The 27,794-nt window shown below is 48.5% G+C and overlaps 2 protein-coding genes across 7 annotated transcripts; both read right to left on the minus strand.

The window, feature by feature from the left end:
* Nucleotides 1–726: 726 nt before the first annotated feature.
* Nucleotides 727–9,122, minus strand: gprc5c (G protein-coupled receptor, class C, group 5, member C). Of its 6 annotated transcripts, none has more exons than XM_023816918.2 (5): nucleotides 8,771–9,121; nucleotides 4,638–5,678; nucleotides 3,076–3,179; nucleotides 2,645–2,767; nucleotides 727–2,195 (listed from the first exon to the last, which is right to left on the minus strand). In XM_023816918.2, the coding sequence occupies exons 2-5, from the start codon at nucleotides 5,668–5,670 to the stop codon at nucleotides 2,169–2,171; spliced, it is 1,287 nt and encodes a 428-aa protein (XP_023672686.2). In that variant the 5' UTR covers nucleotides 5,671–5,678; nucleotides 8,771–9,121; the 3' UTR covers nucleotides 727–2,168. The 6 variants fall into 6 exon arrangements, with proteins under 6 accessions (XP_023672686.2, XP_023672685.2, XP_072568022.1 ...); XM_023816917.2 differs by having other exon boundaries at nucleotides 2,645–2,770; nucleotides 8,771–9,120; XM_072711921.1 differs by lacking the exon at nucleotides 2,645–2,767.
* A 3,123-nt stretch (nucleotides 9,123–12,245) lies between these two features.
* On the minus strand, nucleotides 12,246–27,770 carry gpr142 (G protein-coupled receptor 142). The gene is made up of 4 exons (XM_023817003.2): nucleotides 27,701–27,770; nucleotides 22,969–23,062; nucleotides 18,086–18,244; nucleotides 12,246–16,595 (listed from the first exon to the last, which is right to left on the minus strand). Exons 3-4 carry the CDS (start codon nucleotides 18,216–18,218, stop codon nucleotides 15,625–15,627), a joined length of 1,104 nt encoding a protein of 367 aa, XP_023672771.1. The 5' UTR covers nucleotides 18,219–18,244; nucleotides 22,969–23,062; nucleotides 27,701–27,770; the 3' UTR covers nucleotides 12,246–15,624.
* Between the last annotated feature and the right edge of the window lie 24 nt (nucleotides 27,771–27,794).

A 27,794-nucleotide genomic window follows, 5' to 3' on the forward strand; every position in this document is an offset into this window, starting at 1 on the left:
CTCCATTGTTGTGTGTTTGTTTGTGGCGCATTTACGATGATGTCACGGCAATAGAGGCGGCGCAACTATAACGACACGTGAATAATCCCGCCCACTCTAAAGCGGCACTAAACTGCAGTCGAAATGCAAACTGAGCCAAACCAAGGTGAGCTGTACTGAACCGTGCTGTGCCGTACTATGCAGTGGAAAAGCGCCATAAGCAGCGCCCGGCCCTCAGTGCACCTCCAGGGTAACATGGGGGGGCCAGTTTCCTCACATCACACCAGATGCTTCCAGAGATATGGGGGGGGATTCCACCCACTAACCCCTCCAAACCGGAAACTTCTGCAGCCTGAGGTCACCAAGCCTGCCCCTGGCATAGCTGGCGAAGCACCAAGCAGAGAGGCTGCCGGTTTGGGCCCCCCGCTCTGGGACAGACTTCTGGCACGTATCAGCCAATCACATGCAGCCGGGAGGATGTCCTTTGTGACCTATCTGGTGACATCCAGGTCCCACCTCATCCAACCCAAATGGCACCAGTTTGCTTCCTGGTTTGTGCGTTCCCTTTCCACTCATCTTCCGCGGCGATTCCCAGCAGAGGAATGAGCTCAGAATCGCTGTATCATGGCCACGGTCCTCAGGTATCTGCGGCATGTCCTGGTTCAAAACAAACCCTCATCAACCCGACACGAGTGACACATTCATGCACAGGAGACTCTGGGGGGGGGGGGGAAGAAACTTCACAAATAGCGTGCCATGTTTTTATTTCCAGTACATTTCAAATATAAATAAAAAATATATATGGTACAAACAGAACACAATAATCCGATCAAATGAAAACAATGCTTTAACTGCACACATTTGTCATCAAAATTAAAGGCAGTCCTAGTCTTGTCAGTAGTTCACATTACTACAATCAATATTCAGCAAGTAATTTTCAGCATTAACCTGCAAACTCAATAGCCTTATGTCAAACCATAATCATACTGTAACTGTAGTAATGCATGGTGCCATTACATAATTCCCAATTCCCTTAAAGCTTGATTAACTTGACATTTGCCGATCAGAAGTGACGGGCCCTCACATCTAGCCACGGACTGGTTAAGAAGCCTCCCACTGACAGTTCACCTTGATCGCGTCCTTTCCTGGGACTGCGGTTCTATCCCATGATGCTCCTGTTACAGATCATCCATCTTCCTCTGCTGTGACGGGGTGTGTTTCCATGTGGAAAGGTGACTCTTGCTGTAGTGATCTTCCCAAAGGCTGAGTGTGAACATGGGTGAAGGGGGTGCCTCACGCTGCCAGTAGTGCAGTCTCACTGTCACAGGCCACCTGTGTGCGCCTGTGTATCAGGGAGATTGACTGAGAGCAGCTTCACCCCCCCCCCCCCCCGTGCCTCACCTTGCTCTCCCCCACAAAAATGACATCCTCCACTGACAAGGATCATGACCGTCTTGTCGGGTGGAGGTGGGCGAAGGTCTGGGAGGCCACTATCAACTGCGATAAGAACGGCCAAGGCGGATCATCACAGGGGACACGTCGCTGGCCCCAAAGGATTGTGGGTATGGTACCATGAGCCATATGGAGGTTACGGTCTGGGAGGCCACTATCAACTGCGATAAGAACGGCCAAGGCGGATCATCACAGGGGACACGTCGATGGCCCCAAAGGATTGTGGGTATGGTACCATGAGCCATATGGAGGTTAAGGTCTGGGAGGCCACTATCAACTGCGATAAGAACGGCCAAGGCAGATCATCACAGGGGGCACGTCGCTGGCCCCAAAGGATTGTGGGTATGGTACCATGAGCCATATGGAGGTTAAGGTCTGGGAGGCCACTATCAACTGCGATAAGAACGGCCAAGGCGGATCATCACAGGGGACACGTCGATGGCCCCAAAGGATTGTGGGTATGGTACCATGAGCCATATGGAGGCTAAGGTCTGGGAGGCCACTATCAACTGCGATAAGAACGGCCAAGGCGGATCATCACAGGGGGCACGTTGCTGGCCCCAAAGGATTGTGGGTATGGCAGCATGAGGCTGCCGGGACCCCATTGTCTTGGGCAACATCCACTGAAACCTGCCCCCACCAGGTTTAATGCATGTGGATGACATAACTAATGTTTAAAAAAAAAAAACAGATCAAATGAAAAGCAGGGGGAAAGAAAGATCATTGAAAAAAAGGGTTCACCATTTCCTTTGAAAGCCGTTCACCTGCAGAGAGAAGACAGGTTTTGATTGGACATCTGTGCCACATCTGGTTTCATGTCACTAAAAGAGACACAGGTTATCATGAATTCCTGGTGTTACAAAGTAATAACATGGTTCAGTATCCTCTCCTCTAAGAAAACCAGGAAGCCTCGAAGTGCCTCTGGGTACTCGTTTCTGACTCTGACACTCTAGTACCGTCTAGTCCTGGAGAGTAAACGAGGCAGAAGTCAGCCAGGGTCATTCAAGCCAAAACCCAAAGAGAAGCCCAAAGTAATTCTGACCGGACTGGAGGACAGGAGAGAGGCGAAGCCGATGGGCCAGCGGGACAGGAGAGGGGCGAAGCCGACGGGACAGGAGGGAGGAGCGTAAAAGCGAGGAACGGGGCAGTAGCAGAAGCCGGGAAGGCAGATCCAGCGCTATAGGAGAGGAGGGTCAGGGACGACTGCACCTACACTGGCCCCCGGCAGGTGTCCGTGGGGGCTCTCCTCGGCCATGCCAAAGGACACGCCATTGCTGGGGACGGGCGGGGTGGCCGTGGCACGGGGGAGGACCGTGTCATAGGAGTGATCCATCTGCTGCTACACAGACAGACAGACAGACAGACACACAGGGGAAAGGCGATTAGCAGGAGCTGGGATCAGAGCAGCCAAGAGGCCTGCATGCTCGCTAGGTGCAGCCTCTCACGTCCCGCTCTCCACGAAACCAACGCATGCAGTCAAGAATGAAGCCTGGGGTCTGAGCAGAGGGGCAGACATTCATCCAGTTGGGGATTAAAGGCCCAACACTGGCATGATTACACTGCCAGCCACGAGATTCACGGCGGACACAGGCACGGCCTGTTACATGGCAGAACCACACAGCGACCCGTTTCCTGCAGACTTACGTTGGCCCCGCCCTTGGTGATGAGCGCCAGCTCGGTGGGCTGGTACACAGAGCTCCTCATCTGCCCGTTGTAGCCGCTGTAAGGAGACATCGGCTTGTTGTAGCCTAGGGGGCAGCAAAGGACAGTATTAAAACACATCGGAGCAGCCCCAAGGGATGCTGGGTAGTCAAAAGTATCCATAGTGTCCGACGTCTTTGTCAGATCAGAGAATTATGCAACTTTGATCACTGTTACTGATCAATATTTGTAATAATCATAAACAGCGACTCTTTTTGAATTAAGCTATGGCTTCGATGCACAAGCCTCAATCTGACAGACTGTAGGAGACGGCAAGACAGAAGGGGCTTCCTGTCCTGCTGTCCTCCACAGCCTCTCCCCGTTTCCTCTGGTCATCCTGCGAGGTCGGACACCACTCCGAAAATAACAGAGTGTCAGTTATTTGGATGGACGGGCAGACCCGGAGACTACCCCGGCTGGTCAGGACAGCGCCGGGTCACCGTCACCTGAACACGCACCCAAAGCGTGGGGGAAGGGGACCAAGTCAGAGACCAGAGCGGAGCCATAACTCGGTACTCGGGAAGAGCACCCCCTACTGGCTGACATTAGCATCTTCATCGACTTCCAAGGGGTGCTCATTGTATGGGATGGAGGGTTTATTTTAGTCACTTCTGCTGAAGATAATCCAGGTTTTGTTTTTTGATCAATAATGTAAATAGAGATACAGCATATACTACAGTCAATACTGAAAAGGCAGGGTACAAGTCCCATTAAAATTCCATTTTAAGGTTGTATACCAGCTGTGACCATCCACATGTATGTACCCTAAAGGCCGCACTCTTGCACAGCACACTTGGAAGGACTAGGCCCCCACGCCAACGCCGTATCTCTTCCCAGGGCCCCTCCCACCGGACCGTGTGCCACTGTGTGTCCTGTGCTGCACCCAAGCCTTTCTGTGGGGACGTGTGGATTACATTCTGCCGCATAAGCGTCTGTGAGCGGAACCCGGCGCGGTCGCAGGATGTGGCTCACATTCCTGGACTTATTTTTAAGTTTTGTCAATTCTGTGGGTTTTCAGAACATTGTTCTGTCATCAACCCCATCTTGCAATATACGTCAACCAATCAAAATCAGCGCCCGGAACGAGGTCACCCAGAAGAAGTGTGGAGTGGGCATCAAAGAGGGGAAAAGGCAAGGTACAGATTTAGACATCGACACACAAACACAGGCACAAATTTACTCAATGCTTTGATCAAATTTGAGCATAACGAATAGTGTTGTTTATGTCAGTAGTTGACAAGTGGTTTAGACTCAGGACTCAAATATATCAATTTTGGACCAAAATTTTACAAATGAAGAGTCCATACAACATAGTAACAGGAAATGTGTTCATGCACTTTCATGAAAAACTAAACAGTCTTAAGTTAATTTTTAACCACACACTCCGTGATCCAATGATTACGGTCCCAAATTTTGGGTCGCGACCCCTCAGGTTGTGTTATAATACACTCTGGGGAGAGACACTGGACAGTGTACTGAGTAACGCAACGCGGGCCCATACATACCAGCAGCTGGCTCGTCCATGGAGAAGGCCTTGTTCTCCATGTACATGTTGTGCGAGCTCTGCTCCTTCAGGATGGTCTCGTAGCCGACACCACGAGTGGCGTACAGGTCGTCGCCGAAGCTGGGCTCCACCTCACCGTCGTCAGTGAGCGAGCAGACCTCCGGGATGGCGTGCAGGAGCAGGAAGACCCAGCCGTTAGCCACCAGGGCGATGGCCAGCGTGGGGTCATCCCAGCTGGGGCCGCCGGTCCGCGCGTTGGCGAAGACGTACATGACGATCCAGGCCACCCAGATGGCGACGGAGAGCGCGGCCGTCAGCACGACGAAGCAGCCGCCCTTCCGCCACTCCCGACGGCGGCCGACCAGCGCCGGCATGGCTGACACCATGGAGACCACCAGCAGCACCATCACGTAGATGAGCGCCATCACGAAGTCCTGGTTGGCCACACGGCACGGCACGGGGACGGACGAGCTATTGCCGGGAGGCGCGCGGGCCACCGTGATGACCAGCCACTCCGTGTTGATGACGGCCTCCACCAGCCAAAGCGCGAGCGCCGCCAGGCACAGCGGGAAGGCACCGGGCCCGGCTCCACCCGCCCGCCAGGCCAGCGCACTCAGCCGCACGCCCTGCATCAGCAGGCAGGAGAAGCAGCCGGCGAACAGCACGCCGAAGAGGAAGCGCCGCGCCGCGCACGTGGCGAAGTCCCGGCCCACCACGAAGGCGAAGGCCAGGCCGAAGAGGCCCAGCGTGCTGAGCAGGAAGCCGGCCTGCAGCCCCGCAGAGCTGCGTCGCCTTGGGTCCTTGGCGAACGGCAGGCTGGCCGGGAGGATAATCAGGAGCAGCAGGGAGGCGACGATACCAGTGGCCGCGAAGGCCTCCACCACCACTCCCCACACCGCCGTCAGGTCGCACAGATTGTAGTAGAGTGAGGAGATGCCGGCACCGCAGCCAGCGGGGGGTGTGGGGTCCTGGGCCCCCAACGGTGACCACAGGGCGGTCGTCAACGGCAACAGCAGCAGCCAATGGCGTCGCATGGCCGCACCTGTAAAGGCAGACAGACACACCAGAGAGAGCGCATGACACCAGCGCTTCTGCTTAACCGGGAAACACGCCTTTTACCCCAGAGTCATCGGGGCGTTCCAGCTCGGAGAAGCACAACAGACGGGACGCTCCCTGCCCCGAGTCACATGGCCCATTCCCGAAACACCATGCAGCCGCGCTAAACCTGCTACCTGGGGTAGAACTGAAGCCGGCACTGCAGCCCGAAAAAAAAAAGTATCCTGACGAAATGAAAGTACCAAGGAGGAATGACAAACCTCCAAGTGCAGACATATGGGGACATGCTAACAGTGCAAATAAAGGCATATTATCCAGGGGCAGATATTGGCAGCAGAGAGCAGGAATTTCGCAACAGACATTGTGGCGCTCGGGTTACCCCACCGTACCGCAGGCCGGAGGGACTTTCATCCAAACTGGAAAAAAAGACAGTTGACACTTGTAGCACACTTGCCTTCCCCAAAAAAAGGGGTTACAGTAAGCTAAGGCAGAAAGTGACGGGACTGAAAGGTTACAGTCGGTCGCCATGTGTGCAGCGGAGAGTGTGCCTGATGAATGGGATGCTTCTGTTAATCATTAATCCCCATAAGCTGGGAACCACAACGGCACTGTGATACAGCCCAGCCGGTGGGGTGATTCTGGGTTGGAGGTCTGGCTTTCCAGATGTTTCCGCCTCCAGTCACCGCTGGTCCAGCCACGCCCACCGGCCGCCCTCCCAGCCATGCACTCTCCTGGGGGGCGATTCGCTACCCATCCAGCCAGCTCATTTTGTATGGGGGTGACAGGGCTACTTAGAGCCAATAAAAACAGCTAGCAAAACAGGCCATTAAAATTTGTTTGTTTAACAGATGCTTTTATCCTAAGCAGCATACAATTCAGAAGGCAGGAGGGTCAGTCAGTATAGTGGGGGCAGGGGGGGGGGGGGGTCAGCCAGTGCCGGGGCAACTGGGGTTAAGGACCCAACTGTGAAATCATTCTAGTGACTAACGGATTTGAAATGGCAACTTAGCAAATCGCAGACACAGAGTCCTAATCAGCAGAACCATGCAGCTACGCCAGATAACTCAGATTAATCCATTTAAAAATGCCCAATCCTGCAATCAAGAACTTGAGAATGAGGAGCTGCATTCATTTAAGGTCCTGGCAGCGTCACGTACAGATAAACCATGTTCAAATTCAGTCAAAGGTATGCGGTGTGAACAGCAAACTCAAAGGAGGCCAGTAACCCGCCGAGGAGGTGTGCCGCCTTTGCCGATCCATTTGCATTTCGGGAAGTTTGTAGGTGAGGTATTGTTTGGCACTTCCTTGGTCAAACGCTCGCAGTTTCGCTTAACTTTAGTTTCTGTCTGGATCTGAAGGCACAGACGCCCACTTGAACCCTTGATGTGGCCGGCGCTTCGTCAAAAGACTGATCTGAATGAAACCCGCGACAATACGGATCCGTCGCTTAACTTCTAAGCATCTCCCCATAAATAGAATCGAGATAGATGCCGATTTATTTCGAATGCATTACGGACACAATCGTACAAGATACCACATGGGCAAGAAGCAGAGAACAGGAATCGTGGCGTTTCACAGCGCCGCTTCAGCCCGATAAAGTTACTGATTGACAGTATGACATTCCCACCCATCATCCCATTTTCCTTAACATTGGTCTTAAACGCGCATTTAAACAAAGTGTGGCAACCAATTATAGGCTGCCCACAAAAACCAGGCTAAGTGGGACGGAAAAGGTGACCGAAGCTGCCCGCGATGCATACATTTGTTTATATGTATAAAGTTTATGGACCTTTACAAATGCCCTTAAAAACTTAGACCATATCGTGCAAATATTCAATCAAACATAACTATGAATTTATTTAAAAGGTGACAGGCTTCCACTTAAAAAATAAACAGAAAATTGGGGAACATAAATTCTTCACCTTGTAATTTACATCCACGGCAAATTGCAGATTTTTTGCGCAACCATCGATCCTGCTGTAATATTCTCTCTCAGAAGTAGTAACGCTGGTAAACGTTATAAATATGTAACCGGGCCAGCCCAAGGAGAGCAAAGGGCTGGACCAAAAAGCAGGCAGGAATTCGGTGCGACATCCCTGCCCTTGGTAGGCTATCTGCCGGATAACGGGCCGGATTAGGCATGATCACACCTGGGGCAAAAGTCAAGGGCGTCGGTCTGCGTGCTGGAAAGGTGGAACCACGCAATGGCTGATGCCAATACCCAAATCTGACGGACACCACTACACTGACAAAAGGTTCCGATCGCAGAAAGAATACCAAATCTGTTCCGACATTAAATGCTTAAAAGTATATATTTTTTGCTACAGTCAAACTTGTGGCCACTTACATGGGGCATTTCCACAAAATAAGTTAACGAGACCGCATACAATGTCAAAAATGCTGATTTAAATTCATATCCAAGTGTCTGGTACACTACAAAGACCCTCCTTTGCCAATTATTCTACCTCCATTTTACAAACCCCCCACCTGTCTTCAACACCATCTCGCAGTACACTTTTGATTGACAGCCAACGAGGCGAATGAAAATTTCCCCGTAGACGAATTTCCACCAATAAAGTCAAGAAAGGGCGGGACCCAAAACTCCAAAAAACTGAGCCTTCATCTGGGCAGGTGGATCATGCAAGTTCTCGATTTATATTATATAAGATTATAATAATTTAGTTATACGCAGAAAACTGCGCGCCCTCTCTGAACGTGTGTCTTCGTGGCCTCTGCGGTCGAAGAATTTAGATGAGACAATATTAATCATTAATGTTACTTGAAACCACACCCTTTTAAGATGTAAACTGACTGCAATTAAATTTTCCTCTTCCTAATTTTCACCACGACATATCGGGTATTAGTCGCAAAGAGAAGTTTCTTAAAGTGATTTTTAGAACTTCCATTTTGATGCTTTTGTTTCGACATTTAATACACTTCAAATCATTTGCGCAACAACGGTAACAAAAGTGTCAGGACATTGTATCAATACCTGTGTGCGACCGAAAAAAACCTGAAATGACAATATAACCCAAGACAAACTCTCCACACTTGGCAGGTACGTAACGGGTGTCTTACCTGAGCTTTTCGCTCCTCCTGCGACCTCAATTTATCTACAAAAATCCTAAACGCGCGCAGCGCGTCCCCGTTTACTGCCAAACGCAGAAACTTGCGTAATTTATTCTCCGCTGTATTCGAATATTCCCGTTAATTGCTGATTGGGTTCAGTATCCCCCAATATGTTTGTCAGTCGTTTGCTGATGTATAATCCTGCGAGAGAACGCTCGGTACCCTGGCAGTTAGTTAATGTTCACCTCTCTCTCTCTGTTTCTCTCTCTCTCTCCCTCTCTCTCTCCCTCTCTCTCTCTCTCCCTCTCTCTCTCCAACCGGCCACCCAACTTCCATACGAACTATTTGCGATTCACTCCACCCAGATGTAGCGATTCTATCGCGATATCAAATATCCTGTCCTTTAATAGCCTAAGTAGACTTAATATCGCACCAATGGGCTTGTAGGAAAACACAAGCACAGCATTAAAAGTGCGATTTACACTCGAAATAGATCGAGGGCCTGATGATTAGTTAATATGCTTTATGAGTAATTACTGGAAGTGTGAAAAGTAAATAACCAAATACATAAATAAACATATATATTAAGACGCAAATACATCGATTTAACAATTATATTTGATCGGGTTATTGCGAAGGCGAATGATTATTACGATGTGGGAAGAAAGACTGCAGATCGGCTTTTTGTTGTTAGTTTGCTGTGGTGCGGCAAATAACTCTATGAAACGGTAAGAATTTAGGTCCATCTAGTGGGAAATCACGGTATACCCCCCGCTGCGTGCCCACCGGGGGTCTGTTTCTGTGCTACACGTACGCGATAGGTTATGTGCATTTGTATATATTCGTTAGCATGTTTTAGACAATACAGGTAACGTAATAAAAAAAAAGAAAAATCAACGACATCCATCCTTATTAATCTACAGAGTAATTAAGGAATAATGAATCAAATAACAGGGTAAGTATTACATGATAACATATTACATTTCTAACGAACCACGTAGATTGCAAAATCACAATTACAGTAAGATGATATCTGAGACGTAAAACAAGTATAGAATTGCGCAGTGTTAATCAGTTAATCAGCTAGGTTCAGTTCCAGAATATCAGCAATAAAATCTTGCCTAGAGTGGTTTGAGGGCATTATTGTAGAGCAGTGGAGATTCAGATGTTTTTCGGGGGGGGGCATTGAGGGATATTGTTGGGACATTGAGATGACCAGGAAATGCATTTAGCAAACATCCCGATGGGGGCCTGACTGTTGTTTATGGCTCTGGTAGCCTGGAAACAAACACCTTTGTCATGACCTTGAGCTGGATGTCTGCTTCATGGACAGCAAAGGTGTTCCACAAAAGGTGAGACATGGGGTCATTCGGGCAAGTTGAAGACAAGTCATGAAACCACATTCTGGTCGAGCCAAAGTGGTTTAGAGGTATGTGCTAATAGTCTGAGTATGACTGATCTACAGTGGTCCAGGGCAGATTCTCCAGTGAGTTAGAGGTACAAAGTTCTGGCTGGTAGGAGAAACATCTCCATCTTGGCCAGTTTCATTGGCAGGTGACCTGTCATGCAGGTGGACGTGATATTGCTGGTGAATGGCGTGTCATGGATGGCGGGCAGCATACATTTTACAATTTTTCAAAATGAAATTCTGTTACAAAATCCCTTGTGAAATGCTCATGCCACAGATGACTGGAGAAAGCCATAGTTTACCCTGGTAAATCGCTGTGCCCCTCGACCGCAATTCACTGTCAAGGAAAGGGGAGCGCAGTTTACCCTCGTTTCTAGGCAACAGTTTACCAGACATCCTAAGCCCCAAAAGCGATCTATGTGCTGTAGTAATTGTCTTGTTTTTATTTGATATTCTGTTCTGCAGGAAGCATGCGATAATTTCACTGCACTATGTGCACGATGACAAAGGAACGTGGGACCATGACTGGGGTGCAATATGATTCACATCTGACATGGATTCAAAAAGAGTTATTTAGTCTCTAATAGGATGGTAACCATATGTGAGGGAAGTGTGTGTAAGCATTACATAATTTACAAAGTGTATGGCGCTTGTTGTGATAAGCAGCCCATTATGTGTGATTTGAAGGTCAAAAGCGTTGAATATGGGGTGAGAGTGCCCCCTAGCGTTTAACCTGTCGCGGTGTTTTGCCGAGTTATTCTAGGATCACGGGTCTGTTTCCGCTTGGTCCTTATTGCTCTGGCTTTATGCCCTTATTTCTGTTCTCATAATTGTGTTAAGATGACCGTTTATGCGGGGTTGTCTTCCTAACAATGGCTGGCTCTGCTGGCCTTATCAACGATATTATACAGAGCACAAGCATGTCTCTCTAAATGCGGAAAACCAAAATGCATCCACTTTACAGTTAATGAAGACCAGATCATTTCACACCATTTAGCACTCATTCCTATAATCAAGCATTTATTATTATTATTAAAATAGCTTTTTGTGATGCTTGTTCTCATGACAGAGAGATTTTCAGCAATTGTTCAAGCAAAAACAGGAAAGGTCGCACTCTCTACTCAGCCAGCCCACTTTGTTTGATGTTCAGTTAGACTCCAGCGGTTCCCATGGCTAACTGTGATCATGTGACCTTCCCTTTCGTGGAATCTCCTGCTACGGCTTGTTTGACACGGAGGAGGTGCGGAGGAGGTCCGGGGGAGGTTATGTTGCTTTTTGTCATAAATCAAACCTTTCTCTTGCATGGGAACATGATCAAGCTGGTGTGAAAGTTGTCTGACTGGTTTTCACCCCATTATGTCCAGTGTTCCCACTCCAGGCATAGATGGCCAGTAAGCTTTGTAATGATAAAGATGTCCTTCATCACGTCAGTCTTTTTTAAACATTCTTAAATAATAAAATTATATATCCTAAGCATGGGGTGGACAAAATAAAAGAAACACCTTATAATATATTACCCACAATTTATAATTTTGTAGGGTGGGACTTAAACCAAACCAGTTATTACTTCAGCCCAGTGTGTTGCTTTGGCATTACTGTAAAGAGGCAAGAGTGCCAGGGGTCCGGCAAGCCCCAGCAGGACCGAGGCGACTGACAGCACCGTTACTGTTACTGTGGGGTCTCCTGTAGCCCCACCGTAGATTATGTGTGGGAGAGGGGGGGTTAATTTTACCACCTGACATAGCCATTGGGCCCCCAGTATCGCACACAATCCAGCATCAAATCACAGCTTATCGCTGAACGGGAATCACATTCATCATATATTGATATAATCTGTATGTTTTGCATGTTCTATGTGTACTGAGTGATGCTGGACATATGCCCTCCTTAGCCATGTGATCAAATAATTTGAATAAAAATTTACATAGATAATGAAAACAAGTTTAAGTTCCTCTGGTGACTTCACACACCTGATATTTTCAGAAGTCACTCGAGTTCTTATAAATAATTTACAGTTTAGCAGTTAAACATTAATTATCATTAATTCACATAACAGCACACATAGACCGCATGTCCTGTTGGATGCTGATTTTATTTCAGTATAAAAGTACATCATCTGTGTTATAAACACAAACATAATGTAAAATCCCCATTATTGTGTGTAACTGTGCCATTGGGAATGGAGGCTGCATCAGGGACTGCAGACATTTAGGGTAACAAGGACACTTTACTACAGAAAAGCAACGTGCAGGGGAGATAAACCGGAGTTCCTTCCGGAAGGGGGGTCGAGCTGAGCACGTATCACTTAATTAGCTGCTGCATGAAGGTGACTTAACAGAAGGACACAAACACATCTTATTCTCAGGGGGTATGAGGCTGGACATACGTGTCAGCCTGGTGTCCGGGGTAGAGGCACACGGGGAGGCCATTAGACGTGTATAACCCATCGATTCTCCAAACCTCTTTACCGAGTACATGTGACACCGCCTATTATCTCATATCTCATTACTGTGTCATTATCAACAAGCAACATGTCGCACGCCTGCCCCCCTACCAGCGACACACCAAGCCCCCCCTGAACTCAGGTCACTCGTACCCCTGTCTTTCTGTCATATGTACATTTTCTAGATTTTTCTGTCCCTTTTCCCCCCAACACTAGAGAGTTGAGAGAGGTGCCCCAAAACAAAAGATCAGACTGGAGGGCATGGATGAGCCTCTGTGTTGGCGACTGAGGGCCAGCAGGGGGTGCAATACCCAAGGAATCAAAGCATGGACTCAGAAGGTTCTCCCGAAGCCCCGCTCTCAGAAGGTTCTCCCGAAGCCCCGCTCTCAGAAGGTTCTCCCGAAGCGCCGCTCTCAGAAGGTTCTCCCGAAGCCCTGCTCGTAGCTCCTTCCGTACGGCAGTTAAGCAGAGTTAATCCACTCAGAAACAGATATATTATCTAATAAATCTACAAATGAACTGCAGTTACATGACAGCATAAATTGCTTTGGATTGCAATTCACTAAACAGCACGGTAATCTAATCGTCTGCCCCCGGGCTGGAACCAGAATGCAGATAACGGACGTTTTATACCAGTGAAAGCACGTGTCTGCTTATCGCGCCCGAGTCTGAAAAAGGCCGCGTTCAGCTGCAGTAGATGGAATGGGCTGAGCCCTGAGCCCCTTGCAGGCCGTCCTCCGCATCCTCCCAGCCCGGTACAGGCCACCATGCACTCAAACACGTCTGCGGCACTCCGCTGCGGTAACCCGACTTATCGGTTACTGTGTTCCCGTAAATGGCTGCAGATGGAATTCACACCATGGTGCCGTTGCGGACATTTGAGCCCAGAATTGCTCCCCATACTGGAGAAGAGAAGGAGGGGGTGGTTTCAAAGTAAATGATGTGATAAATTAGAAGACATCCGAAGGGAGCTGTATTCCGGAATTTAACACAGCGTTTCCTGATCCAGTTCTCAGGGACAGTCGACAAAAACGCGGAACGTCTGTGGGTTCTCGAGGATCCAGTTGGGAAACACTGATCTAACTGAACGCATCAGTACTATGTATACCATCCATCCATCCATCCATCCATCCATTTACTAACTGCTTATCCTTGTCAGGACCATGGGGGGGGAGGGGGTCTGCAATCTATAAGGCAGACGGCTGGTGTGTCACTGCGAGAAGGTTTCACACTCCAGTGTCTATGGCTGCAAATCCCAGAGTCCAGTTTCTCCTTATTAAAACTGCAGTTTGTAAAACGTAAGAAAAGGAGACGACTTGTCTGTGCCTGAAGAATCGAGGGCAAAACCTGGCACTCAGCAAACAGTCACCCAGAAAGGGCTGCGAAGCGCGAGGTTTGTTTGAGGGTTAAAGGTCCGGCGTCGCACATTAAAGGCCCAGAGCCAGTGGTGACCCGATGGAAATGTACCGGTGTGGAGCCCACCGCCCTCGGACATGGGGGCCGCCATTCTCAGACACGGGGGCCGGCACTCTCGGACGCGGGGACGCCTTTGGACACGGGGGCCGGCACTCTCGGACAGGGGGGCCGGCACTCTCGGATACAGGGGCCGGCGTTTTGGCTGCTCAGCGAAGCGGCAGGAGTGTTTGCTCTGTGACCTGGACGACTTCAAAGGCCATCGAGCCGTGGTTCGGGAGAGTAAACACAGCCTACTTCCCCCCCCCTAGCTTAGCTGTCCGTTATTAGGGCTTTTCCCCCCCCTGTATCCCTCACTCACATCATCCTTTCTCTCTACCTCTATCTTCTATATTATAAATGAAGGAATATATGATCAGACTTCAGTGCGTAGGATTCCTTACTGCCGACCGACAGCGGCAGCCAGGGCTGCATGGGCCGGTGACATCATTACTGGAATGGAAATTTTTAACAGTGTGGATCACTGGCGAAGGAAGGGCCCAGGTGACAGGAATAAGATAAATACTCAGCAAACTGACCCCCACTCCCGTTAAAGCTACAGTGCAAAGCGTTCTTCAGCCAAATAAAACAAAAACAGTGTCCATATGTCCCATTTGTACTGCATCAAGAATACCCTGGAACACATCACTCCCACGTACTGGGAAAAAGCAACAGGACGAGACATAAACACGGCGTATTCTGGCTTGTAATCCCCACTGAGGATAAAATAAATATTGTACGTTAATCAGTACAAAAGTGATCCGGGTCCACTTGAGGTCTCTGTGGTGAGTTATGAAGCTACGCTAAGGATGAGCAGAGATTCCATCCAAGTCTCTGAATTTGTAAACCAAGGAGTGTACAGAGGCTGGGACATGCGGTTCACATGGCCTGAGATGGTGGGGGCGGAGTTTGGTCACATGGTCAAATAGAGCCTAAGAAGTGGGAGGGGCTTAGGTCATATGATGAAACATAGCCTAAGAAGTGGGAGGGGCTTAGGTCATATGATGAAACATAGCCTAAGAAGTGGGAGGGGTTTATGTCATCTGATCAAAGGTAGCCTAAGAAGTGGGAGGGGTTTATGTCATATGATGAAACATAGCCAAAGAAGTGGGAGGGGTTTATGTCATATGATCAAAGGTAGCCTAGGAAGTGGGAGGGGTTTATGTAATTTGATCAAAGGTAGCCTAAGAAGTGGGAGGGGTTTATGTCATCTGATCAAAGGTAGCCTAAGAAGTGGGAGGGGTTTATGTCATATGATCAAAGGTGGCCTAAGATTTGGGAGGAGTTTATGTCATATGATCAAAGATATCTCAAGAAGTGGGAGGGATTTATGTCATATGATCAATGGTAGCCTAAGATTTGGGAGGGGTTTATGTCATATGATCAAAGGTAGCCTAAGATTTGGGAGGGGTTTATGTCGTATGATCAAAGGTAGCCTAGGAAGTGGGAGGGATTTATGTCATATGTTCAATGGTAGCCTAAGATTTGGGAGGGGTTTGGGTATTATGAGCAGCCATAGCCTTTGAAATGGGAGGAGATTAGGTCACATGATCAAACAATCTATGAAGTGGAAGGAGGTTGGGCCATGGAGTCGCCCTGGTGCGGCTTGGTGCTGGGGCGGAGGTGCCGCTTGTGGCTGCTGGAGAGCGAGGAGGTGGAGACGTTGGCAGCTGCATGCTGGTGGCGGAGGGCACGGCGCGGGCACAGCAGCACCCCCTTCAGCAACAGCACGTCCCTGACGGCCGCACGGAATGGCCGGCTCACGAAGCAGTACAGGAAGAAATTCACTGCCGTGTTGAGCATGGCCAGCATGTTTGCCAGGTCGTACGCCAGGTGCACGCGCCAGTCCCCGTGCACGGAGGACACGTGCAGGTGGTAGAGCACCACCACAGTGCGCGGCGCCCAGAGCACCGAGAACACAGAGGTCACGGCCAGCAGCATTGCAGTGGTCTTGCCCAGATGGTATGACGATGCCCCCTGCTGGCCGCCGGAGCGCCCATCCTGGCACTGCTGCCTCTGGCGCACTCTAAGCCGGCGGAGGATGAGCGCATTGAGCGTCAGAAAGATGCTGCAGGGCAGGAAGTAGATGATGGTGACGTGCGTCCAGATGAGGGCGCGGTCCAGGGCCGTGGGCGGGCCGCTCACACGCCACATGTCCGACCACCAGAAGAAGGGAACACCGGACACCAGCGCCAGAGCAAAGACGACGGCAATGATGCGGCGCGCCCTGGCCGGGTAGCTGATCCGGCGGTGCTGCAGGGGGTGGCACAGCGCCAAGTAGCGGTCCACCGTCAGCGGCACCGCTGACCAGATGGAGGCGTGGTTGGCGCCGAACTCCAGGATGCTGACGGAGTGGAGCAGCAACTGGGGAACCTCCCGGTGGAAGATGGCCGTCTCCAGGAGGAAGCCCACGAAGATGATGAAGAGCTGGGTGAGGATGTCGGAGCCCGTCAGCGCCTGCAGGTAGACGTACAGCGCCTTCTTGGTCCGGGCCGCCAGACGGGACAGCACCACCACCGTCAGGATGTTCACTGCAGCCGTGGAGCACCAGGAATCAGAAAGGAATGGCACAGCCTTGTCAACACTGTCCTACTAATAATCTGCAGAGCTCCTTCTTCATGCCTATTGGCTGAAACGCTTTGTGCCCATTGGGTGACACGCTGTTTGCCGGTTAGGGTTAGGGTTAGGGTTAGGGTCGTCATGTTGGGATTCAAGTTTTCCCCATAAAAATGAATGGAGAGGCCCCATAAAGATACAATTACAAATCTGTGTGTGTGTGTGTGTGTTTGAAAATTTATATTTCTCAGTCAATTACACTTATCTAAAATGAGCTCATTTAAATCCTTTAAATAAAAAGGCAGGAGTTGTCCACAGGGAATCTTCATCAACATACCGGGAAACAGATAATTATATGGTGGGTGTGGCTGGCACTCTGTGACTATTGGCTGAGAAACTCCAGGTAAAACAAGACCTTTGCATTCAGGTGAATTGTGATTTAGTATTAAAGCACATGCCTACGCCCCCCCCCCCCACCCCCACACACACCATCACCATTTTCAGGAGTATTTTTTGGTCATTTTCCTTGGGGAGTCCTCATCTCTTGTTGAGGCAATCCTACATACCCCCCTCCTCCTTGGGGAGCCAATTACTAATCCTGACAGACAGCTTTAAGACAATAACCCCCCCAGCACTACATCAATAGCTGAGCAGGGGGGGTATATTTGTTCCATAAGAATCACAGGAGGAAACGGTGACATCAGTGAACAGCAAAGGGTGTTTCTATCAAACTATCAACAATGGAATATTTTTTAAACAAATCTTTTTGTTTTCAGAAAGCAGGTCATTTGTTAATCTGTCGACGGAGCACAGAAAGGGTACAGGCAGTGTGGGGGGGGGGGGTTATGCAGGGGTCAGGGGTATTGCTTCCATTAAATGGCGATCAGCAGTTTACAGCAGGGAACAATGAACGTCATGTGACCGAGCTCAGCAATCGGCATGATGGGAAATTGATCAGGTGGCCATTAAAATGATATGTAATGGGCAGCCTGCTGGACCGTGTGAAAAGAGCAAGGTGGACCGAGGAATCGTCAGGAGGTAGTAATTCAGCACATCAACAAAACACCCACCATATAATTATACATTTCCCAATGTATTGATAAGGCTTCCCTGTGCACACCTTCTGCCTTGAAGATTATAGGCTGCCTATTTATTTAAAGTGTTTACCTATTTTACACACAGCATATTACAGCATATTATTCATATCTTTTCCAGATTCTTATTCTTTTCAAAATTCTGTTCATCAAATAATATTATGACAGGAACTTGTATCCAAGTTTTTAGACAAATACTTTTACATTATTTTTTAAATATTTAAACTTTCAATAGTTATTATTTTTTAATGTTTAACATTTTCCGATACAATTAGTAGTAACATTACAGCTCAAAGGAAAACAGGCATCCCACTGCTGGGTTCTGATTGGAGTTCCTTAAACCAATCCCTGCTGCTCTTATTGTCCTGTACCTGGTACTCCCACACAGAGGAGGGCGCTGTAGTAAATCACGGGGAGGGCTCCCAGGACGCACTTTGATGGAGGTGTGTTGTATGTCGTCTCCACCGTGGAGCCAGGTGTAGTGCTGTTGGACGAAGAGATCATGGCTTTGCAGTGTTTCTTTTTTGCCCCTTTTGCCAGAAGAGAGGAGGAAGAGAAACAAAATAATCGGAAGAGTCACACACAAACGCCAACCAGTTAAACAAAAGCCTTAAACATCCTCCGCTAGTTTATGCATTTAAGGATTAGGCTCAGCCATACTCCACAAGACATGATTTAAACAATTTCAAGAACAAATATAACATCAGCGAGATCCGGGCCAGAGGTAAATGTGCTGCTCCCTAAATGGTTAGACTTTAATTCCATCTGAGACTCCAAATTATAAGACATACCCAGTGCCCAGCCTGCCTTTCCTCCTATGAACCCTCTGCTCACATCGTGATGCTGCTCAGAGACCACCTGAGCCAATCAGCTACAAGAGATACGGCTATGGCCAAGAGGTGGGCAGTAAAGCAGAAAGGTTACCTGCCTGGATGGAATCTGCTCTCCATGGTTTCAGAATCACTAGTGCAACTGTGCACGTACCACGTAAGTTTTTAAAAATGTAAAAATCAGAAACACCCAGCTGACAGCTTTAAGAAAACTGGAGAAAAAAAATAACAGACTGAGAAAGACAAGTGTCACAGATTATAAGCAATATTTAGTAAATGCGAGTGGGATTTATAAGCCACGTTAAGGTGTGTCTGTCATTTTTAGTTGATCCCTGACTGTGCTTTTTATCTTAGGATACCTCAGCTGAACAGGGGCACCTGCATGCAAAAAGGCGACTTCGGGCGACTGTTTAGGGAGGAGGTGCGTGCAGTTTACCAGTCACAGCTGTATTTTATAAACGGCAACTCGATAAGTCCTGTACGACGTCCTTATAAAGGGTCGGCTGCAAAGCTATTGACCCCACAAAGTTAAACACGCTGCCTCTATTCCCAGACGCCCGTGACAGCAGAATAAATACGGATAACGCAGTGGGTCCATGTCTCGGAAATGTGCGAGGGGGCGGAGCTGAATCAGGCACGGCCCGGCATGATGCCGGCCAGCTGCTGGCTCCGCCTCCTTCCCTTGTCCCTGCCGCTGCCTTGCTTGCCAAATCCTCCCTCTGGCCTGTGCCAGAATAACTTTCTGTGTGTTCCACCAGGGCTGGATTGGGATTAAAAATCGGCCCTGGAATTTCTCACCACACATACATACCTATGGTAAAATTTGCCAATACAGGAGGGAGTCCCCAAGCTTGGGTCGGGGGGAGGGTCCCCACAAAAAATCCTGCCCACCCACACCGCCATTGGCCCACCTTCTGCCTTAGTGACTGTGCGGGGGTGGGCGCTGTAGGGAGCAGCACCAGGCCGGCCTGCCTTCTGCCTTAGTGATTTTGCGGGGGTGGGTGCTGTAGGGAGCAGCACCAGGCCGGCCTGCCTTGTGTACTGCATCAGGAACCTCTATTTAAACAAAATAAATAAATAAACAAATTCACTAGGCAAGGCATGCCCATACATGTAAGGCAAAAAGGCTGGAGGCCTATGGGCATGAGGCAGGGAACAACCCAGGACAGGGGGCCAGCTCACGCGCTATTCACTCACACGCTATTCACTCACACATGCACACCTACACACAATTTAGTAACTCCAATTAGCCTCAGCAGGTCTTTGGCCTGTGGGGGGGAAACCGGAGTACCTGGAGGAAACCCCATAATGACTCAGGGAAAACATGCAAACTCCACACAGGCGGAGACTCGAACCAGGGTCCCAGAGGTGTGAGGCAACAGTGCTAACCACCGCACCACCATGCTGCCCCACAAGATAATACCAATTCAGTTTAGTTATATAATTCTCTTGAGGTTTATTTTACCATAATTTTTTTTTTATTCAAGAGGAGAGGTATGCTGTCAAAAGAAAGGTCCAGAAAGCCACACCAAAAATATTAAAACCAATATGGATAATGAAGCTTAACAAGGTAACCAAGAGGTAAGAAACAAATCGGATGATAAATTATTGTTTTGCGGGTATTTGATGGCAGATTTAATACACGGGTCGGCACCGACCCGTCTAACATAAGAGACAGGAACAGAAAACTAAAGCCCCATTGTCTGACCCTGCTTTCTCACTTGTATTTTGCTTTGGATGTGTCAAGGACATCCTGATTTTGAAGTTTGATGAGTCCCTGGGTCTACAAGGAAGGGGCTTGAGCTGTCCTGTATGTTGTACCCTCTTGTAAGTTTCTCTGTGCAGAAACTACATCCTGTCTCCAAAATATCTACTGGAAGTCCAAAATATTGCAGCAGGTTGTCCGTGAATGACACACCAATTTAATATTGTTCTACTCTTTACTAATCTCACGTGTAAAATATGCGATTGTGGTGGAGTTAAATCACAATTCAAAAGACTGGTTTGAACCCCATGACAGATGCTGAGCCTTCAGGAGCTAAACAAAAAAAAAGTCCCATTCTGCGTCCACTCAACATGCTTTTAATTTTTTTAAACGTGTCTGGTACCCGCCGCCTAAGGACCAGATGTGGGGCTCTTTGTAAACCGCGCGTATCCGTCCACGTGCCCTGTGATGTGTGATAATCCAGGCGCGATGACCGGCAGAGCAGCTGGAGCATGGATGGAGATGGATGGAGGTGAGACAGGAGGGCAGGAGAGCTGCGAGGCAGGATCCAGGCAGTCAGAGCCGTATTCATGGCAACCGGGGAGCGGACACCACCAGCGACGTGCGCCGTATCCCTGCATCCCCCCCCCCACAATCTCTGTGTTTCACCTGAGTCTCGCCCTTCCTGTTTTTAACCCTCTCACTCGAATGGTTTCTCTGCATCATCTCGACATATCTGCCATTCACTTAACCGATTATCCCAGATTACCCTGGTTACCGTTAATTTCCCCGAGATGCGTCTCAGTGTCAATGATCGTTACAGCGTCCGCTGACCGTATGAACACCCCCCACAAAGGGAGTGCTGTCCATCCGCTTTCCCAGCTCTTTAAGTTCTTATTTTGTGTTCATTGGGGTGTGATCGTGTTTTATAATGCCTACTAACCCACTTTTGAAGTGGCCGACATTAGCGGTAGTTAAGGAGGACCACGACAGTTTTATTGCGAGAATATTCTTTTATAAACAACAAACTCGTTATATTTGAAAGGTCACTTTGTTTTTGTCGGGAGGGACGTGCACCTGATACATTTTTATCTCTCTGAAACCTGAAAACAAGATTGTAATTACAGGAATAGGAATTTTCCTCATTTAGTTAGGCTTTAATTTTTACTGCATATTAACTTAGACTTCAAAACATCGATATTATGTACAGAGTGTTATATTGACGTAAATTACTGCATGTTACTTTGACTATAATTGTTGGTGAAGCGAATATAAACTGTTGAGATTAATTAAAATGCTTCTCATTAATAAGGGACCGTAACAGCGGATGGGGAATCACTTCTACGTCCGTAATCTGAAGATGGTTTTCTGTCACCCGTATAACATAGTAAAATATTTAACTCATTTAGTTTAAAATACCAGTGAAGATCTTTGCAGAAAGTATTGCATTCTAATACACGCATGTCGGTAAGTGCTTAATTACCGGCCGTGGCTTCAGGATCACTCACCTCGAAGACATTAAATATCACGTAAAGCGTATCTGTCTGGACCTATTAATGCTCTCCACAGACTCCACTGCACAAGCTTTGTGATCATTAGTGTTCAGGTCACACAGTAAGCGCTATAAAGGGACCTGCAGAAGATGGAGCATTATTACACGGTTATTATGAGGACGTTAATTGCGTACTCATTTTCTTATTTGGTGTTGACTCAAAAGCGCCGACCACAGCATCACATCTATGATTATCAGCATAAGGAGGATATGATGGCGTGAAATGCGGGACTGGGTAAAGGAGGTGGGGTGCTGGTTACCCCCCAAACAAGAGCCAGTTAATGTGCCATTGCCTTCGAAAGACTTTTTACCCCGAGGCGATATTTAACGCCCCGCAGTAAAAAAAAAAAAATGTCTCCGGTATCCACTAAAGCCTTTTTGATAAAAGTCCTGAAGTGGAAATGGTCCAGGGCAGCAGAAATGTAGAGGACAGCTGCCAACATACGGGAGAGACAGTGAAGGCAGCGAAACCGGAGCGCTCCTCAATTATTCATGGGCTCGGTAGCTGCATCCAAAGGGGCAAACGGGTCAGGACCGCGGCACATGGGCCGCGACACTCTGCCGATCGCCGTGCATTTTGACTTTAGGTCACATTAAACGGAATTTGGCGTCTCTCCCGCTTCAGAAACGAAGTGACATTCAAGAGAGGCTGAAGAAGACAAACAGCCTTAGAAAAACGTGTGCGATTCACCCCCTACTCACTGACGCTGACGCTTCCTGCCAGTGCGGAACATTAAAATGACAAAATCCAGACAATATCGTTAACAACTGTCTTTAATACCAAATCACTCCCACAAAACATCTACAGCGGAGGAGGATGGTATGGACACTGGTAAGTGGACAAGTGGGAAAAATATAAACGACAAAGTAAAGAGGGGAACCGCAAAGGCTTAGTTAAACCTTTGAATTCGCCGTAGTTCTTATACATTAAAGTGACAAGATCCATGCTTTAATCTTGCATATTTGGAGCAAACTGTTTTCATAACCAGTCATTTAAACACAGGAAAGATAAAAACACAACCAACATGCCATTTGAACAACTTCCCTCTGACAGTGTCACGCATGTAAATATTTCAATAGACTTGTAGGATCGCGTTGCCCTTGCGACGAGTCTGTTCAGGTAGCCTACCTGTAAGCTGGGACTCATTCAGAAAAGCAAAGGCTTACCTCTCACAGCCGAGACTGCCCCCCCATCCGCGACTCGACCGGGGCTCCAGCGGAACCCGCAGCACGACCCGGGCGAACGGCACCAGGCGCGGAGCTGGAGAGCAGAGAAGAGGAGAGGAGGCGTGAGTCAGGCAGGAGGGACATCACTGCTAGGAGATCCAGAAGGGAGGGAGGCAGGGAAGGAGAGAGGGAGAGAGGAAGGAGAGCCAGGAGGAGAGGACGAGACAGGGGGGAGGGAGTTGGGAGGGGGATGGCCCTTGGAGGAAGGCAGGTAGGTGACAAATAGACAGGGATACGGGACATGAGAGGGAAGAGGGAGTGAGGGATGAGAAAGAGAGCAGAGATGAAGGCAAGAAACTCATAAATAGCTGTAACAGTGACCAACGTTGTGCTTCATGGGGCCCCAAGGGTTTGCAGAGCGCTGTGACCAGAATGCAAATTCTCCTGCAATGAACCCCCCCCCCCCCACACACACACACACACACACACACACACACACACACACACACACACATAACCCCTCTAATGAGAGGAGAGGCTGATGCTGGGGGCAGGAGGGTAAAAATCGCGCCATGGGAAATCCCCCAGAATGCCGTGTGGCTCTAATAGGCCCATTTTGTGGGAGATACACTATACTGCCAAAAGTATTGGGACACCTGCCTTTACACACATGAACTTTAATGACATCCCTCTCTTAATACACAGGCTTTAATATGGAGCTGGCCCACCCTGTGCAGCTATAACAGCTTCAGCTCTTCTGGGAAGGCTGTCCACAAGGTGTAGGAGTGTGTTTATGGGAATTTTTGACCATTCTTCCAGGAGAGCATTTGTGAGGTCAGGCACTGATGTTGGGTGAGAAGGTCTGGCTCGCAGTCTCCACTCTAATTCATCCCAAAGGTGTTCTATTGGGTTGAGGTCAGGGCTCTGTGCAGGCCAGACAAGTTCCTCCACACCAGACTCGCTCATCCATGTCCTTATGGACCTTGCTTTGTGCACTGGTGCGCAGTCATGTTGGAACAGGAAGGGGTCATCCCCAAACTGTTCCCACAAAACTGGGAGCATGAAATTGTCCAAAATGACTTTGAATGCTGCAGCATTAAGAGTTCCTTCCACTGGGACTAAGGGGCCAAGCCCAACCCCTGAAAAACAACCCCACACCATAATCCACCCTCCACCAAACTTTACAGTTGGCACAATGTGGTCAGACAAATACCGTTCTTCAGACGCGTGCATCAGTTTGCCAGACAGAGAAGCGTGATTCGTCACTCCAGAGAACATGTCTCCGCTGCTCTACAATCCAGTGGCAGTGTGCTTTACACCACTGCATCCGACGCTTTTCACTGCACTTGGTGATGTAACTGCTCGGCCATGGAAACCCATTCCATGAAGTTCTCTACACACTGTTCTTGGGCTAATCTGAAGGCCACATGAAGTTTGGAGGTCTGTAGCTGTTGACTCTGCAGACAATTGGCGACTTCTGCACACTGTGCACCTCAGCATGCGTTGTCCCCACCCTGTGATTTTACGTGGCCTACCACTTCGTGGCTGAGTTGCTGTTAGACCCGATTGCTTCCACTTTGTTGTAATACCACTAACAGTTGACCGTGGAATATTTAGTAGTGAGGAAATTTCAGGAATGGCCTTATTGCACAGGTGGCATCCTATCACGGTGCCACGCTTGAATTCACTGAGCTCCTGAGAGTGACCCATTCTTTCGCAAATGTTTGTAGAAGCAGTCTGCATGCCAAGGTGCTTGATTTTATACACCTGTGGCTATGGAAGTGATTGGAACACCTGAATTCAATGATGTGGAGGGGTGTCCCAATACTTTTGGCAATATAGTGTATCTCATGTTATCGTCTCCTTGTGAAATGGGGTTTAAATGCAGCGAAACGTGTCAAGAAACTTGCATTATGTAACAATGTATCACTGCAACACCGAATTTTCCCTTTATGTTATTAATAAAATTCATCTTATCTAATGATACAATGCCAGCGGCGGGATTGCATTTATTTAGCGTTTATTAGCCAAAGCTCTTGTTCAAAGCAACATCCAAGTGAGGAAAGTGCTGAGGTCAGAGAGCAGGGCACCAGAGAAGAGGAGCAGAGGCGGGAGTCAGCTGGGACCCCTCACCTCCTGATCTGTGCACCGCCCCCGGAGAAGAGGAGCAGAGGCTGGAGTCAGCTGTGACCCCTCACCTCCTGATCTGTGCACCGCCCCCCAGAGAAGAGGAGCAGAGGCGGGAGTCAGAAAGAACAGACATCCCGTACTTTTACATAACATTATATTATACACTCCCATAAGTCTGTACATGATGTGCCTGGGTCTTTAAAGTCAAAGCCAAGCTAATCCTCTCCTATGTCCTTAATGCAATCTCGTTTGGCCTTTCGTCTTCACAACTGCCTCTAATCTTTGTTGCCATGGCAATTGCCAGAGGTAGTCACATCCGCTAACACTTGCTCATGGCTTAATGAGGACAACGGCCAGAGGGTCAATTAACGTGCTGTTAGGGGACTTTGCCAGCCCCCGCTCTCAGGCCTGCAGAGTCTGCCTTATTCTGCGGGTGTTAGCAGGCAGGTGCCTCAGATACATATTGATATAAAAAGATGATGGTGCTGAAGCTAATTGGAAGGCGGCACCTTTGTCCTCAAGGAACTGGAGGCTCCTGGCTGGCGCGGACTTAGCGAGTTAGCGGGGATTTGTTGAGGCATGCCATTTCCCAGACACTTCTTTTTGATGTTGTTCCATCATGGTCCCAACAGCAGGGAGACATCAACATGCCGCTCAACCTGATCCAATTGTGTGACTATGCACAGGGAGAGGATTTTTACCCCTAAGCACAGATGGTACAGTCCACACATGCCCCATCACCATATTGACCCAATTGCCATCAGATGCCAGCTAATTGTTTTGAAAGCTAATTATGGGCTGGCAGACAGCTGGCCAGCATGAAATCTCAGCATTGCAGCTTCTTTTCATCTAAGTATGAAATGTTTTGGGGGGGGGGGTGCATCTCCAACCTTTATGGCTATGTAACCAGATCTTCACTGGGTGCCATTGTTTGTCCTGTAGGGGATGCATTCCTATAAATTTCCAATAAAATACCGATTATTATTATTATTCAGGGGTAAAAAAATATATATAACAGCTGCCTTGAATCTCTTTCCTCCACTGCATTTGTCGACCTTTTCTGGAGCCACTGCCGGTTCTTCCCCTGGCCGATCGCTCATCACTGTCATAACCCTGGGGTTAGGGGCCGCCACCAGCCCACAGCTCCACCACCGGGGGCTAAACATCCCCCCTCCGCCCCCCATTGCACAACATACACCTGTATTTATGATTAATGACCAATTATTGTTATTTTCTGTCTGATTTAGAAGAATAGCAGTGGGCTCTGGAGTCAGAGGAGAAGGGATGGAGGTGTAGAAGGTGGAGTAACTTCATCTGTGAGGGCATCTCTACTGGATCCACATCCAGCGTGGAGCTTCTGTTTTAACTGCACTGAGAAAATTCTGGAAGGCGGGAGGGTCTTACTACTGCTGCTGTGTGAAGGAAACAGTGCATGGCGGATGGCGGGGGACCTCCACCTGATCACCTGACTGTTCCATGAGCCCTCGATCGGGTCAGCTGACCAGCACTAATCACATGACCTAGAGGGGGGTTATTTTTTAATCTGTGGTGAAATTGCTTAAAATTCTGTTGTATTTACCGGAATATCTGAAACTGTTATTTTAATGGTACAAAGGTAACATCCCAGCTGGGACTTGCTGCATCGCTGTAGTTCATTAAATTGGTAAATTTGCCAGTAAAAATAAAATGTAAAGGTTAGGTAACGGCCTGGTAACCTCACACTCATCTGGTCAGAAGGTGCTGCTTCTGGGTCTGATGAGAAACACTTCCATGACACATAGATCATCCTAACTGCCCCCAGTAAAAATATTCAGCTATTTAAAGGGTACATGACATGTAAGTCAATTTGAAAGGTCAGATAAGTAGCAAAATAGCAGCAATCTAAAAACCTTCTAAAGCAGAGCAAGTCTTGCAGTGTTTATGGGTCACTCTGAATACGCAACATTTTGTTTGTATTCCTTGTACAGGACATTCACTGTGTATTTTACATCACATGCATTCATGGCGCATAGACGTCCATGTACCATTTTCACTGAAGGCGAATTCAAAACGTGCTTGTTTTGGATTTCAGTGCCTCAGCGGCTCCCTCTAGTGGTCAGTCAGAAGTTCTGCACACGAGCTCACCTCTACTGTACCTCAGCCTCTGCTACAGCTGGACTCCTGGCTGTGAGGAATGGAATATGAGGAAGCGAAACTCGAAAGGGGTGTGGTACGAGCCCACAGGAGAGGCTGGGGGCGTGTTCTTACAGGACATCCGCTTGCCACATGTGCCAGACCCACCTTTTAATTTAACCGTGCCGTGTCACATGCTTCCGTTGTTGTATATTCTTGTACCTTTTGTATTTATTCCAGTATTCCTGGCACCAACATGCATCCCCCCCCCCCCTTTTCCCGATCTACTGAGGGGGACCTGTGGGTGGCGTTGGGGTGAGGGACCCATCATCGGAGGGTGTTGGGCAGTTACAGGCTGGATTGTACCTCTGTACCTTCTGTATATGTCCGCTACTGACACAAGCTTCCTGCATGTGTGAACATAATTGGCCACATAACCCTGAATTCTGAATTCTGAATGAACCTCCTGAGGTTGCAGCTCACGGTTCACCTTGTTCGCATTCTTCACCTTGTTCGCATTCTTCAGCACGGACTCGAGTAAGTTTTTACTGGAAATCTCATCTGAAACCACGGTAACAGTAGGG

This window comes from Paramormyrops kingsleyae, chromosome 5, assembly GCF_048594095.1.
Source record: "Paramormyrops kingsleyae isolate MSU_618 chromosome 5, PKINGS_0.4, whole genome shotgun sequence".
Taxonomy (NCBI): Eukaryota; Metazoa; Chordata; class Actinopteri; order Osteoglossiformes; family Mormyridae; genus Paramormyrops; species Paramormyrops kingsleyae.

What these genes read in the sequence shown, in the direction of transcription:
- gprc5c (XM_023816914.2), bottom strand. Translation starts at nt 5,670, where the DNA reads ATGCGACGCCATTGGCTGCTGCTGTTGCCGTTGACGACCGCCCTGTGG. An exon ending in CATGGACGAGCCAGCTGCTG is followed by an intron (nt 3,180 to 4,637) that starts GTATGTATGGGC and finishes GCTGCCCCCTAG; the next exon opens with GCTACAACAAGCCGATGTCT. An exon ending in TCACCAAGGGCGGGGCCAAC is followed by an intron (nt 2,771 to 3,075) that starts GTAAGTCTGCAG and finishes CTGTCTGTGTAG; the next exon opens with CAGCAGATGGATCACTCCTA.
- gpr142 (XM_023817003.2), bottom strand. Translation starts at nt 18,218, where the DNA reads ATGATCTCTTCGTCCAACAGCACTACACCTGGCTCCACGGTGGAGACG. An exon ending in CCTCTGTGTGGGAGTACCAG is followed by an intron (nt 16,596 to 18,085) that starts GTACAGGACAAT and finishes CCACGGCTGCAG; the next exon opens with TGAACATCCTGACGGTGGTG.